Source organism: Tamandua tetradactyla, chromosome 1 (genome assembly GCF_023851605.1).
Source record: "Tamandua tetradactyla isolate mTamTet1 chromosome 1, mTamTet1.pri, whole genome shotgun sequence".
NCBI lineage: Eukaryota > Metazoa > Chordata > Mammalia > Pilosa > Myrmecophagidae > Tamandua > Tamandua tetradactyla.
Window position 1 is genome coordinate 161,473,898 of NC_135327.1, and position 20,223 is coordinate 161,494,120.

Consider the following 20,223-nt stretch of genomic DNA (forward strand, 5'->3'; position numbering starts at 1 on the left):
TTACCCAAGGAACTTAAAAATAAAAAGGCGAATGCCTAGGCCTTATGCCAGAAAATAAAACAGACTTTTGGTGTGGGAAAGCTCAGATATCTCTGTTTTAAAAAAAATCCTTCCTTGATATTAATGGTTAGCCAGGGAGGGGAACTACTGCAATCTGCCTATTCACCTTTCAAAGCTTTTCTACCTCATATTATCTCTGAGGTTTTGCCTCTTAAAATTCCTTTCTGTCACTTTTTAAGTCCCAAATCAATATATAACTTCGCCTATAAAATCTCCTCAGATAAAAATGGTGAACAAATGATCTGAGATTTCATCACACATTATTTCTGCATCTCTGATACTAGACTATGCTTTGTACTCTACTTTTTAGGTGTTTTATGTATTCCTCTCATCCTCTGTTTTCTATCATAATGTTTCTTGCAGGGAATGTCTTATTCATCTATTTACATCCACTATGCCTAGGACAGTTCCTTGCATATGCATAGTTTATATTTCATTTAATGAAGAAATAATTGAAAAAATAAACCAACATAGGGTGCATGGGTGGCTCGCTGGTTAGAATGCTCGCCTTCCATGCAGGAGACCTGGGTTTGATTCCTGGACCATGCACCCCTCAAAATAAATAAATAAACCAACAAATACAGTAAAACAAAACAAAACAAAAAACTGAAACTTTCCTTCATACATTCAAGTCTCCTTTGCTGCTTCAAAGGCTAGGAAAAATGTAATCATTATAATAGGAAGTGGCTGTACTGTAGAGTAACATGGAATGTGCTCAGGCCTGTGTCTGAGCGAAAACAAGTGAAGAATGGAAAACCTCCCACAGCCCCTGCTCCTCACGTAGGTCTCTGACTTCATTCCATAACCGGTCAGGCCAGTGACATCTCTGTTTCCAAAGGAAGATGAATTCCACCATCAAGCTAATAATAACTTCTGGTTTCAGCTCTTTCTCTAAGAAAAAAATATGAAAGTCTCCTCATTCAATAATCATGCAACAAAATATTTCACTTTGAGTGTTGAACACTTGGAATAAAAAAAAAAAGATTTGTTTAGCATCCACCTGGTTATCATAGCGACCAAACAAGTGATTTAAGAAGTGTGGAGGGAGCCCTAGCTCTATAGTGTGCAGTCAACAGAAGGCAAAGGGGATCCTTGTCTGAATATTTGCTTAAAAGAGAACAAAGTCTTGGCAAAGCTCCACCATGGTACCTAAGGATTTGCTAGTACTGTGATTTCCAAACTTGAGCTGGCATTAGAATTTTCTGGAAGGCTTGTAAAATCACAAAACGTTAGGCTGAACTCCCAATGGAACTGACTCAGTAAGGATATGGAAAGGGTTAAGAAGTTGGGTTTTCAACAAGTTTCCAGGTGATACTGACTTGCTTGTCCTGGGACCACGTGTTGTGAATCACTGTGCTAGGTATTTCAGTACCAAAGGTTTTCAGTATTTCTACCTGAGTACAAAGAAGTTCTACCCATTTGCTGTTTAAGTAATTAGCAGCCTCCAAAGTCCCCTTATACCTCTCCAGGACCTCAAATCAACTTTCCGCTTTGGTGAGAAGACCCATTACTAAATTTACATAGAGGCTAAAACCCATTAATCCTCACTTGATTTGGAAAACCTTGGTACAGGTTAGTTTAATTCTTTCCAGTCAAGACCAGTGATTTCATATGAAAATGAAGCAATAAGCAGCTGAACTTAAACTGTCTGTGGATACGTTGGAATTTCTTGATGATAGAGACTTAAGGCAAAAATATGCATGTGCTATTTAACCGAAATGATACTGATCGTCCCCAAAAAGAGAAGCAAGATGATACCATGAAGGGGAGAACACTAGCCTGCAGTGCATTGTTTATGTGAAACCATTGTTAAGTTACTTAAATTTTTTTTGGCTTCTTCCTTTGTCCATAAAAATGAAAACTTTTGGATTAAATGATCTTGAGGGCCTGTTCCAATTCTAAACTTTGTAAAGTACAGAAAAAATACATAATGAGAGGAATTGGTCACAACTCTGCCAACAAAGACAGTTAATTTTGAACAAAGTTTTTATATGCTATTCAATTTTCTAGTTCACTGTTATGTCAGACACACATGCCATAAAAAATTTAGTGAACATTATTTCAGTGGCTGCATGAAATTAAATTATATGGATGCACCTAATTTTTACTTAATTTATTTACTTAATCTTTTCCACATCATTATTTATATTTCCAATGTTTTGCTGTTGTAAATAAAATTTTATACATTTTTATAATTAACACTTTTTTATATAAAACTTTTTCTGTATGCTGTATGGCAGGGGTCACATTTCATTCTTTTTCCATGTGAGTATCCCCTTATTGCAGCATCATTTGCTGAGTTTTTGTTTGTTTTGGTTTTTCATTTGTTTGTTTGCTTGTTGGTTTGTTTGGGAAGTGCAAGGGCCAGGAATCGAACTCGGTTCTCCTGCATGGAAGGCAATAATTCTACCACTGAACTACCCTTGCACCCCACTTTTTAATATAAATCTTTATCCACATTTCTAATTATTTCTTTAACATAGATTTCTAACATTAAAATTGCTGGAATGAAGAGTGAGAATCTTTTTTAAATTCTTTATTCAAGTTGTCAAAATTGTATCTAAATCAAAAATCTATTGTGATGATGAATGCACAGCTACATGATGATACTTTGAACCACTGAGTGTACACTTTGGATGATTGTATGGTGTATGGTATGTGAATATACACTATACCTATAAAATTGCTTAAAAATATATCTGAAAAGGTTAAAGCATTAGAGAATGCTTTCAGCAGTACAAGAAATTTCCAATATCAATACATTTCCCCACCATAAAAACTGTTATTTTAATAAGTGATGGTTATTTTAGTAATGCAAACTTTCCTATTGCGTGGAAATCCACATTCGCAGTTGTAGTATAAAACAGATTCCTGCCTGGTTCTGCTGGAGAACTGATACTTGAATTCTAGTAGGAATGCTAAGAATGCCAGAATGCCAGGCACATTCCACAGTAATCTGGAAACTCATCCAGATAGCGAAGACGTCAGGAAAAAGAGTGCTTGCACCTTCACTGGTTTTGTTTGCTCAAAGATTCCTGTTCATTATATGTCCACCTTCAGGAGAAATAACATATAATGGTTTATTTAGCAAATCTTATTTTGTGTGGGGCCTGAGAGCTCTAGTTTATAACTGTGCAGGACATGATTATAGCATGATGAAACTGATTTTCTTTCTTGTTTTATGGAAAGAAATACTATTGCCTTGTCACATTGAGTATTTATAAGGCACTAAGTTATGTCAGAGACACTTTGAATTTCAAAACAATCGAGTTTCAGGTTATCCCTTAAGTATATTTTCATGTCTATATAACATTTTAATGGCACTTTCAAGTGCTTTGAAAGTTACATGATGTGTGGAAAGACACAGGTTCTCTTTCTCTCAGAGAATATTTCCTTACATGGATTTATATCCCAACTAAATTTTATAAGAAGGTTTTCTTCTTTATAAAGATATTACATGTTTATTGTAAAATATGCAGTTGAATATTGAAAATATAAAGATGACATGGAAATTACCCCAAATTCTGCTAACCAGAGACATAGAATGGTTAAAAATACTTGCTGTGCTTATTTCCAGGGGTCTCAAAGCATCTCTCCCTTTTTCTCTCTCACTCACACACTTACAACCTCTTATGCCTTCTGCCTATTTATTCAATGGCATTTGATAAAAATCTTGCCATATCAACATAGTTCTTTTAATTTCAATAAAGTTTCATATCAATAGTTTTAATCTAGCTTGTATCGAGTGTTTACTAAATGCCAAGCACTGTGCCAAAGCACTTTACATATCATTCTCTCATTTAGTTCTCATCTTTAGTCAAGTAAGGTAGGTACTTCTATTTCAAAGATGAGGAAATGTGGCTTAGAAATTCTCATATCCAAAGCAGTGCATCATGTAATTGTGGAGATAAGGTTTGACCCGAGGAGTTTCCGTATCCAAACTTGAGCTTTTAGTCACAACACAATACCAGTACCCTAAAAGTATGTGAAAAATGCATGTCCCATTCTTTTTAGTATTTTATTGTATGACTATGCCATAATTATTTTAGTCAAGCTCTTCTTAATGATTATTTAGAATTTTAGAATTTTTCCAACCAGTTGCTACAAGATGCAACTTTTACTGCAGATATTCATTTTATTACATTTTAAAGACAAGTGATAATTGTGGATTGGTGGGTAAAAATAATAAAACGGTGAATACCACTGCTATATTCTCTCCTTAAAGATTGTTCCTATTTCTAGTCCCATAAACAGTGCTAGTTCCTCATGTGTCTTTAGTATTAGTTGTTCTCAGATTTTAAAAATCAAATGAAGTTAAAAATTATACATTTTTAATAGATGAGTTTTACTTACACCCCAATTAAAACATATTTTTATTTTACTATAGGCTGTTTTTAAACAATTTTTAATTTTTAAATAATTTTTTGTACAAAAGATATAAATAAACACTTAATAGAAACACAAATCCAAATGGTAAAACAAAGAAGAAAAGAAATGATCCTGAAATTCACAAAAAAATTAGGGAAAGGCAATTTAAATTATAGCCTAATACTTTACATTTTTGGGCGCAAAACCCCAAACCAGTGAGATCACCTATTCCTAGGGGGATTCCAGAAAACAATCTGGAAAATCTATAAACACATGTACTTATTAAGCCAACAATCTTATTCTTGGGAATCAATTTCATAGAAGCAAAAGCGTAATAAAATACATAATAAAAATACATGCATATATCTAAAAGTTAACAATATTAATGAAGTAGGGGAAAATGACTTGAAATACAGAGACTCAAAATAAGAGAAATAAAATTTTTATACAAATTTTGAGTTATGAATCATTAAAGAGAAAAAGAGCAAATTATATCTGTCTTTACATTCATGCAAATAACTATTCCAAGCATCTCTGAAAAGGTGAGAAGTAAATTTATAAGGCCACATAGAATTCTGACTTTAAGTCAGAGTTCCATGTGGCCTTATAAATTCATATGTGGGATGAGCTACCCCTCTTAGACACAAGGCAGCATTACACATTAATTGAACTTGGCATAGTTTCACATTGGCCTAAATATTCGTCATCTCATAGATGACAGAATTATTATCTTCAAGAGACGCCTCTAATATATACTTAGCTTCTGGGATCAAGGCCAATTTTGGGAAAACTGTGAAGTATATGAAACCTGCCTTCATGATGTCAGTTTACCCATTGCCCAGGCCTCTCTGTATCCAAGGTACCCACTTGGGGCTCCCAAGAGGTTTGATTTACTGGCTGGGTTGTTCCAAGCACGTGGGGCTTGTTACTACTCACTTGTGGGGTATCTTCTTCTATCCTATGTGTCAGGCCTCAAGGTGCCACCTATTCTGGAAAACGTGCTGGTAGCACCAATTTGAGAAAAGAGCTGATCCTAGTTCCAGGTGATGTGGATTCATTTTAATTGGGGCCTCGCTCTGGTAAGGACCTTCTTTTTCCTTAGATTGAAATAACCGGTGAGTGTTGATTGAGTTAGTAGAACCTCCTCTTGTGGTAGGAAGTCCGATTGAAGAGCATCGGGAAAAGGGCAGAGTTGGGAAAGAAGATTATTTCTTGTGTTTTCTAAATTACGCTTATATTGCCTTGTTAAGAATCCTTAGTAAGGCTATAAGACGTATAGAAGATGTCCCCTTTTGTTTCTTGAAAGTTCATTATGTAAATCTGGAATATATTTGCCTCTTTCTACCTACTTCCCACCCATCTATTCATAAAACCAATGTTCATATAATGTTCATCAAGTGCCAGGCATTATTCTAAGCTACTTTACAAATATGAACTCATCTAATCCTTATAACATCCTCAAAATTATTATTATTGTTACTAAAGGTCTGAGTTCTTCGTCTCAAATCTGCTTTTTGGAATGTTGTTGAGCAAGGTCATTAGATTTTCTATGACTTGCATTGAAAATAGAAGATAAGACTTGCCTTACAGATATCTCACAGGAATGTTATGCTTAGGTTAAATAAATCTCCAAAGATTATTACTTTATGAAAAAGAGTTGTATAATCCTAAAATATTTTTGGCATTAAGTAATAAGCCATTGAGAGATAGTTGATTATTTTTCTCATATTAGTAAGTGATATTTTCTCAAACCGTAATTCTCATCTGTGTTGTATTAGTGTAGAATTATTCTTAGAATAAATTTGAAACCGATGACTCTCCCCTCCCTCTCAGATTTCTCACAGTCCCCAGTATATCATTTTACAATTGTAAACCAGATATGACTTGATTTTATTCATTGCATTTTAAAGAAGCCATGTAAAGTGACTTTTAATAAAACAGAAGAAATAATATTTAGTTAAATGACATATCACTTGCTAATAATACATTAAAACCTTCTTTGCATTCTGGGGCATGTGTATGAGTGTTTGTCAAAAAGTCCTGTCAAGTACTGAAGTAACAAAAGAACCCAGTTTAAAGGAGCAACTTTATAATATGGATCAAGAGGAGAATGTCATCAGAAGGCATAAAGTTTATTTTATAATTGACACTAAATACCGAAGTTTTATTCAACACACAGTTATTAAACGAGAGCTATATGTAGGGTAGTATTTATAGTGTGGGGGAAAAGTATTATAGAGGTAAGTGAGATCTTTCAAAGAATAACCTAGCAGACATGTATATCAGTGCTTCTTGAACTGGCATGTGCACACAGATCACCTAGGGTTCTTGTTATCAGGCAAATTCTAATTTTTAATTTCTCCCAAGCTTTCAAGTGAGGATAGTGTTATTGGATCATTGGCCATTTTTGAGTAGCAAGGATGTACGTGTAATCTAAAATACAATATAAACATCCTGAGGAGCAGAAATAAAATGTTTTGAGAGAATAAATAAGGAAGTGTCCAATTCTAAATATGGGAATCTGGGAAGATGTCACAAGTATAATATTTGGCATCTAAGAATGATTTCTGGAGCATCTATTGGAGAAAAGAGCATTCGACATCATGAGCTGCAGGACTGGAAGCACACGTGTATGTAAGTGTGAGATGTCTCAGGGGCCAACAAAAGGCCCAGTGTAACTGAAGAGGAAGGAGTGTAAGTGCAAGTGAGGGAGCTGTTCTTGAAAAGGAAGCTAAGACTGGAGTGGGGCCTTGGTTGGTTTCTTAACGAGTTTTATTTGTATTGTGCTGGCAAATAAAATCTGTATTTTGGGAAGATAATTGGCTGTAGGGAAGACAATGGATGAAGGAAGGAAAAAATTAAAGGAAGGAAATCAAATTAGGAGGCTTCTGCAGAGATGGTGAGATCTTATATTTAGAGAATGGGATGGGATTTGGAAAGTTCAAAACTATTTTGAAATTGAAGGGATTTAGAAATTAATGGGGTTTGGGGATGAGAGACAAGTATAAGATGACCTTATGCTTTCTAGCTTGAGGGAGAGAAGGTGGTTACACATTTGATAATATAGAAAAGGGAGGAGGGGCAGATTTGTGACAGGAGAAAATGAGTTCCGAATTGTTTTAGATGAGCATGAGCCTTTAGCAGGGCATCTGTCCTAGGATGTAATTGGAAGTGTGTCTCTGAAACTTGAGAAAGATCAAGAAATGTAAATTTGGGAGTCAAAAGCAGAGCAGCAGTAGATAAAGAAATGAATTTAATACAATCACCCAAAAGAGTTAACTATAAAGAGAAATAATAACACAACTTAAAGAGAGGAGAGGAATTTGGGGACTGCGTGCATTAAGGGGAGGGTCTCAAACCCCAAACTTGATCTGATTTTCAGTCCTCTTTATTTTAAATACCACTGGAGTTTTTATTTGTAGAATAATACATTTTGCATAAAAAAGGTAATTATATTTTTCCCCTTCTGCATTGTAGTGCTGATTGATTCTGTAATACAACATCAGTATGAAATGATCTTTAAGATATATAATCAGTTTGTGAAAGTTTATATCTAGTTAAAGCCACATAACTTAGTCATGATCTTATTCCATCTGGAGATCTTAGTTTATTCTCATTAAAAAAAGGAAATCCTTATTTTATCCAAATTTCCTTAGTTTTTACCTAATAACCTTTTTTTCTTTTCCAGGACCCCATCTGGGATATCAGGCATATTTATTCATCATTCCTTCCTAAGCTCCTCTTGAGCATAACAGTTCCTCAGACTTTCCATGCTTTTGATGATTTTGACAATTTGACACATACTTTTGCTCAGGCATTTTGTAGAATGTCCCTTATTTGGGGTCTGTCTGATGGTTTTCTCATGATTAGACTGGGTATATGGGTTTGGGAGAGAAGAGCAGAGATGTAAAGTGCCATTCTCATCCTGTAATACCAACACTTTGGCATATTGTTATCATTGTTAATGATCTTGATTATTTGGCTGAAGTAGTATTTGTCAGATTTCTGCACTGTAAAGTGTCTCTTTTCTCTCCCCTTCTCATACTACATTCTTTGGAAGGAAGTCAGTTATGTGCAGCTCATGCTTAAGGAATGGGTAGTTAGGCTTTACCTTCTTGAGGGCAAAGTATCTACTTAAATTATTTGGAATTTTTCTACACAGGAGATTTGTCTCTCCTCTCCCATTTATATGTGTATTCGTTATTTATCTTATTATTTATTTTGGGATAAATTCTTAGATTCTTTGTTTAGACTTTGCCTTCAATTCAGCACTAATTTACTTATTGTGTTGTTTAAATTGTTCCAGCTTTGACTATTGGGAGCACTTTCAGTTGTCTCCTATGTCCTTTTGACACACCCCCATCATTGTTTTTGTTTGTTTGTACTTCCTTACTTTTGACACTACATGATGCTCCGGGTTCATCTTGTACATTTCCTGCTGTTTCTCCACAGATCCCTGGTTCCTTTTATTGAACCATGGTATTAGAAAGCAATATCAGAGCACTGGGTATACTCAGGTTTTTAAAATGCTATCGTGTTCATTTCTTTTAAGGTCTTTTACAGTGGTGAGAATTAGAAATTTAGCAAATTTGGTAAAGTGCAATAATAAGAATTTTCTCCCAGACAGACAATAGTTGTGAAAATAGTTAAAGTTCAAACACACATATGTACATATATGAACACTCACAGTTACACTTAAAAAGAAGAGTGCAGAAATGGTATGAATTTAAAAAACCTTTGGAAGGAACTTTAGCAAGCCTGCGAAGAAGAACATTTCCTAAAGAGCTTATTTCACAGGCAGAAACTCATTTGCGCGTGATGAGTTTTGTATTCCATATTTCATATTCCATATTCTTCTCTTAATGGCAAATTTCTTCAAAGCAGGAATCTTTCATTTTGCCGGGCTTTAGACATAATGTTGCTTTTTGGGCTTATGTGTAGATTAGAAGAGCTTCAGGAGCATGAAACTTTTCACAGAAATGACCTCATTGATCTTTACAACCTGTTGTAGGGCAGCCGGAGATTAAACATTAGGACTGGAAAGGTTGATTTTCTTGATTCCTAGTGTGGATGTAAAACACCGAGGGAGAAGGTGGTTTAGAATTTCTCTGTGGTGAGCATCAAGTTTTCATCATCAGCTCCTAAAGAATATGGAAGCAGAGGGATAATAAGCAAAAACCCATGACCAGACATTTGGGTTGAGGAATCAGATTTAACCGGATTTTGTGGCCATCTTGTATATTTCACTGGAGATCTCAAGGTTCTGTTTAGATGATTTCCCTTAAAATGAATTCTGAAAATGGAAACATTCATTTCAACAAGCATTTACTAAGGGTTTGCTATAATCAGTGCCAGAAAAAAATAAGACAAATGTTTCTTGTCCTTAAAGAACAGTCATAATAGAATTAAATGTGCTTGTTATGTTAGTGCTCTGAAGTCCTATCATATTAAGAGGACAGAATAGGGACTGGTTAATGCAGCCTGAGAGATTCAGGAAAGGATATAGGTATTTGAAATGGATAATTTATATTCAATTTTGTGGTGGAGTCAAGAATAGAGCCTAATTTGTCATCTACCAGTTAATCATGTATTCATGAAAGTAATAGTGTCTACTAATCCTGGTGAAAGATGAATACAGACAAAATAAGACTTTGTTACTTAGTAAGAATCTTGTCATTTTAATTGAGAAGAGAAGAGCAATACAAATGGAGCAGTGAACAGGATAAGATATGAAAAGTTCCCGTATATTATAATGAAATGCTAGGTATTATTTAAAAATTAAACCTCCTTGGGTGGGCCACAATGACTCAGCAGGCAGACTTCTCGCCTGCCATGCCGGAGACCCGGGTTCGAGTCCCAGCGCCTGCCCATGCAGAAAATAAATAAGTAAATAAAAAACCTCCTCAGTTTTTCACCCTAAAATAAACCAAATTTTAGAAAAGCACTCTAGATGTATCTTTATGGAATATGATGGTCTAACGCTGTGAATAAGTAAGTGAGGCTTGGCTTTTGGAACTGTGTGTCTTGGAAATTCTTTGGCAAGTTTACTTTCCAAGACATACTTTCTAAAGCTCTTCTACTTCATTCTAATTTTTAAGTGTTCACAGAAAAGTTTCTAGTAAGTAAAGCACATGGAACCTGCTATTTATTTTTATAATTTCTTTTAAAATTCATCAAATGGCTAACTTTCTTTTCTTAGGTTTCCTTCTTCTCTTTCATCCTTATTAGCAAAGAACCAAAATACATCTTTATGTCCTTTTTTTAGTCGACAAATATTTACTCACTGCTCTTCCATTTTTTTCAACAGCATTCTAAAATGCTGGGTTTGATTGGGTTCTAATTACTGACCTGCTGCTGCTCACATTCCCTTATGCATCCACTTTTGTATTTAACAAACAGATAGTGAATAACTCTTATTTCCCAGCCACTGATGTAGGTCCTGAGAATACAGCAGTGAACAAAATAGTCTCTGTCTTCATGGGGTTTACATTCAAAAGGGGGGAGACAGACAAACAAATAAGGTGTATGTCATACGTCACACGATCCTAACTGCTATGGAGAAAACTGAAGCAGGAATAGACTTAATATGCTTAGATTATATAGAGCCTGTAAGAAGTCCGAATTTGGTCAGTCCTTGGAAATAAACACCATTTATATAAACGATGCTATGTCAGAGTTCTCTGTTGTTCACTGGATTAAATTACTGATCCTGCAAACCTTATCAACCAGGGAGGTCCTTTGTGAGCCAGGAAATGAGTGTTTGCTTTCCATGGCAGGCTGCCCAAGAGGGACTGGAGAGATTCACAAGGCAGCCTCCCTCCTTAGGGCAGATACTTGACTTAAAAACAACAAAAAACAAAGCAAAGTTTTAAAATAGCTCTCTCTTTTAACTCTGAGATATTTGCTGGTTTCTGAGAACACAGGGAAGGATAAAAATAATCAATGGATTTTTATAAATCAGGATACATCAGTGCCATTTCATATGTGGGTTCATACGTTTGGACCCTGACACCTCCCTCTTAAATTTTCTCAGGAGTCTTCATCATTTCCAGAGGAATAATAGCAATTGGTGCTATCAGCAGTTTTGTTTCATGATTGATTGGCCTGTAGATTTTTCACATTTGTGCAATTTTGAGCTGGAGAATGGGGCATCCATGTCCTGTTTCCCTAGAATGGTGCACTAGGATCTCTCTATTTAGGCGCTTGGCTGGCCTAATAGCAACTAGACCCACCCTGGTTTCTTTAGGACAGGGAAAGAAATAATTTTAACTATTAAAAAAAAAAATCTAAGAAACTTTCAGTGATTTTTTTTCCCCAAAGTAGTTGGAGAGAACAGGTTGATATTTTTATACTTCCTGATATTTATAGTTAACATTGATCACAAGCTCCTTTTGTATAATGAAAATTTACCTCACTTCTTCTATCTGAGGGATTGGTAACAATGTATTGGGGTGCTATTGCTATGCAAGGTCTAGTAATACCTGAGTAACACACCTGTTGTAGGTGTTCCTTCCTGCAAAGTCTCAAAGGAAAATAGATGCACTGGACAGTAATTGAAAAAGAGAAAAGCTAAGTCATTCCTCTCTGTGTCTCAGGTTCTTAATGTATGTAATAATTCTTTCTATCTCACAGGGTTGGTGCAGGTACTGCATAAGTTAATGCATGCCAGGCATCCATAGCTAATTTTCTCTGTTGCCTTCTTGTTTTATTTTTATGAGGGGATGGTGATGTAATGGTTAAGAATACAGGCTCTAGATCTAGACTGCCTGAGATTCAAAATCTGTTTCCAGGACTTACTAGATGGGTGACCTGAGGCAAGCTATTTAACCTCTATGCACCTTTAAAGAAAGAATAATCATTCTAATAATATGCATTCTGCCATGGATAACAGGGAGATAAAATGGGGACAAACATGTTGAAGGACTATTAGAATGGTTGAATTGATGGCAGATGAACAGAATGAATGAGTGAACTGGTTCAAATGATTGAGGATGAATAGTTGAGGTGGTTGGATTGATAGAGGATGTGTGAAGGGGTGTAATGAATTAATGGTGCATGGGAAATACTGGAATAGTTGGCCATGATGGAGGATGGCTGGGTAAAATTGCTGAGGCAGAATGGATAAATAGGAGAGTTTGACTTGACTGAAGATGGATGGATGGATAGAAAGGTTAGATTGATAGAGCCTAGCTCAATGGTAGATTGGCTTGTTGGCTGGAAAAAAAATAGTTGAATATATGGGATATTATTGAGAGCTGCTTAGTTGGTTAAAGCTCTGTAATCCATAGACCTCCAAGCCTTTTGCTTGGGATCTGTTTTGCTTGCTTTTCCCAAACACAAATCTTACTTCTCACTTCTTAGAACCCTGATAGCCACTTTCAAGGAACAGATGAAATGCATTAAGACAGACACCAAGAAAGAATGTTTGCCTCAATGCCTAAAAAATGCCTGTCCTAGCCATTTATAACTGTGGCAGCAGCCCCAAGACAGGCCCAGTGTTGAAGAATTCAAAGAGAGACAGTGAAGAGAAAGCTAAAAATGTTGGCCCACAAAGGAATGGGTCCTGTGCCACTTTAGCAGTTCAGCTGAAGAGAAGAGACATAAGAGAGAAAGAAGACCATAGGCCACTCTTGATTTCTCCAGGCTCTTGGGAGAGGCCACATATCAGTCCTTGCTGACTTTTAATGTAGCCAATACAGTTTCTTAGAGTTGTCATGGGCTCAATTAACCTTGGTAGAAGAGCATGGACAAACCTGGAGATCACAGTCTATGTTCAGACATTCCTCTAGACAAACTGACCAAATAACGATTATGCCTGCAATGGTTTGAAGCTGCGCGTACCCATGAAAAAACATGTTCTTAATGATAATCCATTTCTGTGGGTGTTGGCTTATTGTGGTAGGTTATTTCGGTAGAGACCTGTGCCCCAAGTGGGTCTTAATTTTCTTATTTAGTCCTTTATGAGGAATGAAACAGAAAGATACAGCAGCTGAGAGAGAAACTGCAGGAACGGAGAAGAAGCCACTGAAGTTAGAGGCTGGAAGCAACAAAATCTGGGAGGGAAGGGAGAGACCAGCAGATGTGGCCATGTGCCTTGCCATGTGACAGAGAAGTCCCAGATTAGCAGCAGCCTAATCTCAGGAAGAGGATATCCTCCTGATGATGCCTTGATTTGGCTGTTTTCATGATCCCAGAAGTATAAGCTTGTAAACTAATAAATCTCCACTGTTAAAAGCCAGTCTTTTCCTGGTATATTACCATTTTGTCAGCTTTAGCAAACTAATATAATGCTAAAAATAATCCAAGAAAAGAACAACAGATAATTTACCTAATGAACAAGTCTCACTTATTAAAGGCTAAACATGGAACATCAATTTGTTGAATAACCAGTTTATGGAAAACTTACACACCAGTATTTTATACCTGGTCTAGGACTGTTGGCTGCTACTAGAGGCAGAGTAAGGGCCAACTGGGGACTGTGGCAAACTAGAGAACATTCTGGAACATGTATTCAGCTCTAGGCAGGTGCAGCTTTGTAGGCTATAGAGCCAGTGTTACTGTGAGTTTCCAGTTTCCAAATGAAGGCTGACATCTACATTTTTATGTGTATTATGCTGGTGTATGAATTTTTGCAAATACTTAAAAATGAATCAAAACAAACACTGTGTAGATAAAATGCGCCTGATCTGAGGGCTTCGTTCTCCCTAAAGTCTTCCAGTTTACAGTCTCTGTTGTAGGCCCTCAGTATTTACCTACTAACTGCTCATACCTTCAGCTAGCCGTGAGTGACTCCAAAATTTGACAATATATAATAATTTGTAATTTTGCTAAAATACAAATTTGTATGCCAAGTGCTACAAGGCTGTTTTCTGAATGCAAGTGAGTTTTACGCTCTGCCTAGTTTCTACATTTCAATGGGGCTTTCTGCTTTCTATCTAAATTCGAATACACAGTAACTTTCATGAAATGAATCAAGTTTTTTCTTTCCAAAATAGCTTTGAGAGTGTGTTATGTTAAGTGTTGGGGTGGGGATCAACTTCTAATGTTGTAGATAGAAATGAAGAGAGTTAAAAGGTTACTAAATATTTAAGTAGACTTAGAGGTTTGTGATGTCGAGGTAGAATTTGGGGAGGGTAGCAACAAAAGTTTTGAATGGAAACTTTTCAGACCATGCTAGCAAGAATTAATGAAGAAATGTATGAAGAGATCACTTTGAATTTATAACTTTATGGAGAAATTTACATGTTACAGAGTATTTTTGAAATTAAATGTTTGGGGAGATATTAAGGGGTAACCCTTATGAAGGTCAAGAATCTGTATGAATACTGAGAAGGTAACCTGAACGTTTTTCACTGTTTAGACCAGTCAAATTCATTGTTATGGACAATGACTATTCAGTTTCTGCTATTGAACTCATATTTTCAGTACAATGTTTCACTCAGAGGAAGTTCTTAAAACATTGAATGTTGAATTATTTAACTGTGCCTTCCAGTTTTAAACATTTATGGCAGAGACATATATTTCTCTTTATCAACTCTAGAAATTGTGTGTGTGTGTGTGTGTGTGTGTGTGTGTGTGTGCATGTGCCTTGGAGATGGGGTGTGGAGGGCAGGCAATGCCTTAGGCTCAGAGAAATATAAAATATACTCTGTTTGGAAGATCTAAACAATACAGACTAGGATTTGAAAGTTCTCGCTTCACCTATCCTTATCTTAAAATATTTAATTGGGAATTTTATGACAGAACCTTTCCTCTTGGATTTGTGTTCCCTGGGCTAGAAATAATATGGAATGCATGCGGTCTTTGTTTCCCTTTTGAATCCAATTAAAATTTTTGCCTGCAAACCCCAGCTGCACATTTACAATAAAATATTGGAATCATTATATAGTATTTGTTTTGGGCCCCAGGAATCAGTTGGTAGTTTCCTTCAAAGTGAAGATGTATGGAGAAGGAGGACCCTTCCCAAGCCTGAGGCCTGATTGGCTGTTACATGGATGAGCTTTCTCTTACCCCTGACTCACCTGCACTACTTCCTGTCTATTGGAGTATTGTCTATGTTTCAGCATCTAAGGCTACATCCAAGAAACAGAGAAGCTCCAGGATAGGAGTCCAGATGAGTTCCATTGTCTGGGTCCTTTTGTTTGCAAGAGTGTTTTTTCCCTTTCAGAAACAAGACAATTAAAAGAGAGGAACCAATAGCCCATCCAGCACAGGGTTTGTCAAATTGAAAAGGGCTTGATTAGTGGAGAGTGAAATTTCATCATAAATGTCATATCTGTTTTCCTTATCAATTACTTTTTTATTTTTTCTGTAAAGCTCCTCTTTGAAAGCTCTATGATCCCAAGTGCTGAAAATTCTTCTGGGAAATCAAGAGATGAGATTTAAGGAAGTTGTGATATTCTAACTTTTTAATAAGTGATTACGCCTAATAAAGGAGATGACTTGTGGGATCTGGCATAAATAGTTACTTGAAAGAAATTTAACTCAGGATTGATCAACAAATATGCCATATGTACAGACTGCTTAATTTATTTTTAACTAGACTTCTATCCAAAATTTAGAAAGCTTCCCAAATAATATCAGTTATTTTATATATTACCCAGTGTTCTATTTCTGGTTATTTTGAGATACCTGTTTTGTGTAGTCACCAAATAATACTGAAAATGGAAATGTACTTTTCCTGGAGTTCTTCCCACCCCAGATATAATGTATTAACCATTCTATTATGGGCTAGCCATTTGTTCATTCATTGAACAAATATTTTTAAAGCATCAATTATTTAAAAAGCACCATTATATTCAAGTAATGTGATGAAAATGTAAATGAGTGAATCAAAGACAATAAGGGAAAAGAAGCTCATGTAAACACTCAAAAATATTAATTTCAGAATTAATTAAATTAATTTCAGACATTGTGAAGAATACACTCTTCTGATAAGATTATTTTGACAAGGTACTTATTGGCAATGAGCTTCATCATTGGTAAAAGAGCTAAAATATCATTTGTTTTGGCCCATGCTATCTATAAGTAGATCATAAACTCCTTTTAAGCTAAGCCTGTCTTTTGAATTTTCATTGAATTTTATTTTCTGCCTAGTAGAATTTTTTCTTTGTAAGAAATGTTATAAAAATATATTTGATCTTTAGATGTAGGAAATTACTGCTAATACCAAAGCCTAGAACAAAACATTCATTGTTTTGATTTACCATTATTTGATTTCAGCAACTATCTCTTATTTTAAAATACTTTATAATCTTCTTTTTACATAATCCCAAATAAAAGACATTATAACTTTATAAACCTACTGAACTAAAACGCTCTAATTTTAGTCTTTTAAAAATAGCTTTTGACATTTCTTCAGATAATTGCATTTTCCCTGAAATACAATACCAAAAATAAAATGTTAGCTTGCTAAATTAGAAGAGTTGAATTTCAGTTCTTTTGAAAATTGACTTTTTCTTTTAGGTTTATTCAGAATCACTGTTGCTTTTGCTTTGACACTTAAACAATTATATGATTTAATCTGAGGAGCTAGGTGGTGTGCTTAAAAATTCTGATAAAACATTTGTTTTTCAATATTCTTTTGCTATTAGGTGATTTGGGCTCTTGGGATCTGCTCATTTGCTTGTCTTCGAAGAATGGTGACGGGAAGCCCTGCATATCCAAGGAAGACATGTGCCATATAGGTTTACATCAAAAGGTAAATATTCTCTCTTAAAATGGCATAGATTTTATCAGCAGTATAGATATCATCAGCCACATTTTCCTATCTATAATATATTTTTTTAAATAGCATTGAAAAGTTGGTATCATTACCTCCCTTTTTCTAGTTCTTTACTCCCTTTGCTTTGGGCTAGGCACACTGGTTCTCTTTGTACATCTTTGGTGATTCTTTCTCTTTCTTCTTCATAGACACCTTTTCTCTACCCATTCCTTAAAAGTCTATCTTCCCTACCACTGTTCCGAAAGTTGTAGTTACCATTTGTAGTTGATGATAGCCAATTTTCCAGGCTTCATCAATAGCCAGTTGATGATAACTACTTTTCCAGGCTTCAGACTTGCATACACAGCTGCCTGCTAGGCATTTCCCCTTAGATGTCACATAGACACCCCAACTTGAACAAATCTATATCAACTCATTGTTCTCCCCAGTAAATTTGCTTCTGTTCTTGCATTCAACAGCTCTTCACAGCTTCTCTTCTTTTTGGTCATAAGCATGACCAACCACTTGGTTAATTCTTAAGATAAACTGGGACATCACTTTGGGCCTTCTTCTCCCTTGTCATATGCATTCTTCCAGCCCTATTGTTAAGGAATGTACCATCTAAATATTTCTCAATTCTATTACTTATCCTCCATACTTACTACCTTTTTAAATCTGGTCAGACAGTCACCACATCTCTTACCTGGATTAATGCTAAATCCTTCTCACATTTTTTCCTGAAGTAAGTATTTTGTCCCTGAAATCCATTCTAACCAGAGAGTGAAAAAGACAAATGCTGAACTAACCTTGCTACGCTTATGGTTAAAAAACTATAGGATAAAGACTACAATATTTTCTGTATGTTTCAGTCAGCTTCCCAGAAGGAAATAAATGCCATACCCAAAGGAATAGTGATGCACCCAGGGACCAGCTACATCACGAGGTTTTTACCACTCCTGGTCTGCAGAAGAATGTATAGAAGGAATGGTGTAACCAGGAGAGCTGGAGTCAAGAAAGAGAGGTCATTGGAAAGGAGTGATAAACTTAGGGGAATGTAGCAATTGCCAAATCACAGCCCTGAGGAAAGGGAACCAGGAAAATAAATGCATAACCTCTTTCTACTCCTACCCTCCAATCTTTTGCAAATACCTCCTATTGGCCAAAGACCAACTGTTAGTCAAAGAGCAAGAAAGTCCACATGATGGCATCCATAGAAGTTGGCCTAATGAATTCAGAGCAGTACCCACTACGCATGGACAAATAGAGAGTGCCCAGCACAATATGCTATTCAAGTTCTCCATGAATAGGTCCCTGCCTAACAGTACCCTTCTGTTATCTCCTTTTACTTTGGGTGTTATGCTTATAAGATATATTGGACTGTTAATTACACACACACGCCTACATTGTTTTCTGTCACATACTTCTATTTTTACTGTTCTGTCTACCTGGAATGCCTCTTCTCGGCTCTCTCTACCTTGGTGGTTGTCACCAGGAATGATTTGGACCCCCCCGGGAATATTTGGTAATGCCTACAAGCATTTTTGGTTGTCATGACTGGTGGAAGGAGGAACTATGAGTATCTATAGTTAAAGGCCAAGGACGTGGCTAAGGATCCTACAATGCACAAGACAGCCCCCCACAGCAAAGAATTATGTGGCCCAATATATTAATAGTGTCAAGCCTAGAACCCTTCTGTAACCCCTTGGCTTAAAGTCAACTCCTTTAGTTGTTAGAGTCACAATCAATGTCAGCTACTGCAGATGGGTCTTTTTTGTCTTTTCCCCTCCTAGGCACTCCCATAATTCATCATGCATTATCTCTAATTTTGTACTTATCATATTGATTATTCTTATCTGTGAATACCACTAATGTAAACCAGGATTTACCAGCTAATGAGAACAGATGAGGTCATCTTAGCATTGATATTGTCATTTGTTGTCAAAGCCCCCCTCAGAGGCTTTCCCATCTATTTCCCCAGGAGGAGTCTCCTATGCATGCAGGAATAGCCTTTTCGTGTCCTGTTGTAGGCCTTGTTTCTGACCACTACACCAAAGGCACTTGAAGAACATCCCATACTGTTGTAGGCCTTGATGCTCCGTGATAATTACGCGCCTGTGCATGGAGTGGCATCTGCAGCTGCAAAATTCTTAAGGTCTTTGCATTTCATAAGTTCTTACTATACTGAAATTAGACTTATTCCAGAATAAACAGGGAGAGTGTTCCTCTTGCTTACTCAGTTTTTTACTTTGTTTTCTGGGGATCTAAACATTTGGTTTACAACCCAGGAAGTGTGTAATGCAGGAAAGCCCCTTCTGTGACACTTATATCCTTCTCTTCTTGTGGATTTTGTGATAAAGTCCTGTGCCATCACTCACTAGCTGAAAGGTCTTGGACACGTCTGTAGTCTTCAGTATCTTTTCCTGAAATAAAAGACATTAGACACTGCATATTTTCCAAGACACTTGCTAGTTTTAAATGTGCATGAATTTTTTTCAAGGAAGATTAGTAGAATATGTGATAAAAAGAGAACAGAGCAGAACAGCCAGTAGTGACAGTGGTGAAGGCAAGATGGGAGGTGTGGATGAAATGAGCAAAAAAGGAAATTATAAAGTACAGTATCAATTATTCTGAGATACTCTTTTTAAGCTTATAGTTAAAATGTTAGTCTTAGAAAAGTTGCAAAAATAGTGCAAAGTTTTCTCCTATACCTTCACCAAGCTTGCTCCGTTAGTATCTTGAATAACCATGGTATGTAAGAAATTAACAATGTATATACTATTGAGAAACCATAAGTCTTATTCAGATTCCTTCCCTTTTTTGTTGTTATTTCAGGATCCAGTCTGGGACCCCTCACTGCATTTACTTTTCATGTGTCTTTAGCCTTCTCCAATCTATGACAGTCCTTTCTTTTCTTTCATAACCTTGACATTATTGAATAAAGTCAGGTATTTTGTGGAATGACCCTCAATTTGGATCTGATGTTTCCTCCTAAGATAATGCATTTTTGATAAAAATACCACAGAAGTCTCGTGCACTTCTCAGTGTAAAATATTAACTTGATGCCCATACGTCGTATACTGGTGATGTTAACC

General features: G+C 36.1%; 1 protein-coding gene across 6 annotated transcripts in view; it reads left to right on the top strand.

The window, feature by feature from the left end:
- CPED1 (cadherin like and PC-esterase domain containing 1) overlaps positions 1-20,223 on the top strand; it is a 295,057-nt gene that overhangs the window by 43,873 nt on the left and 230,961 nt on the right. For 5 of the 6 annotated variants that reach the window (XR_013158483.1, XM_077117962.1, XM_077118342.1 and 2 more), the window contains exon 3: positions 17,022-17,128. Coding sequence is in view for 5 of the 6 variants with exons in the window: in XM_077117962.1 (XP_076974077.1) it covers positions 17,022-17,128 (107 nt within the window). In the remaining variant the exon portion in view is untranslated. Of the gene's footprint in view, positions 1-5,069; positions 5,508-17,021; positions 17,129-20,223 lie in introns of those variants that run through there. The other variant, XM_077118252.1, reaches the window with a different exon arrangement.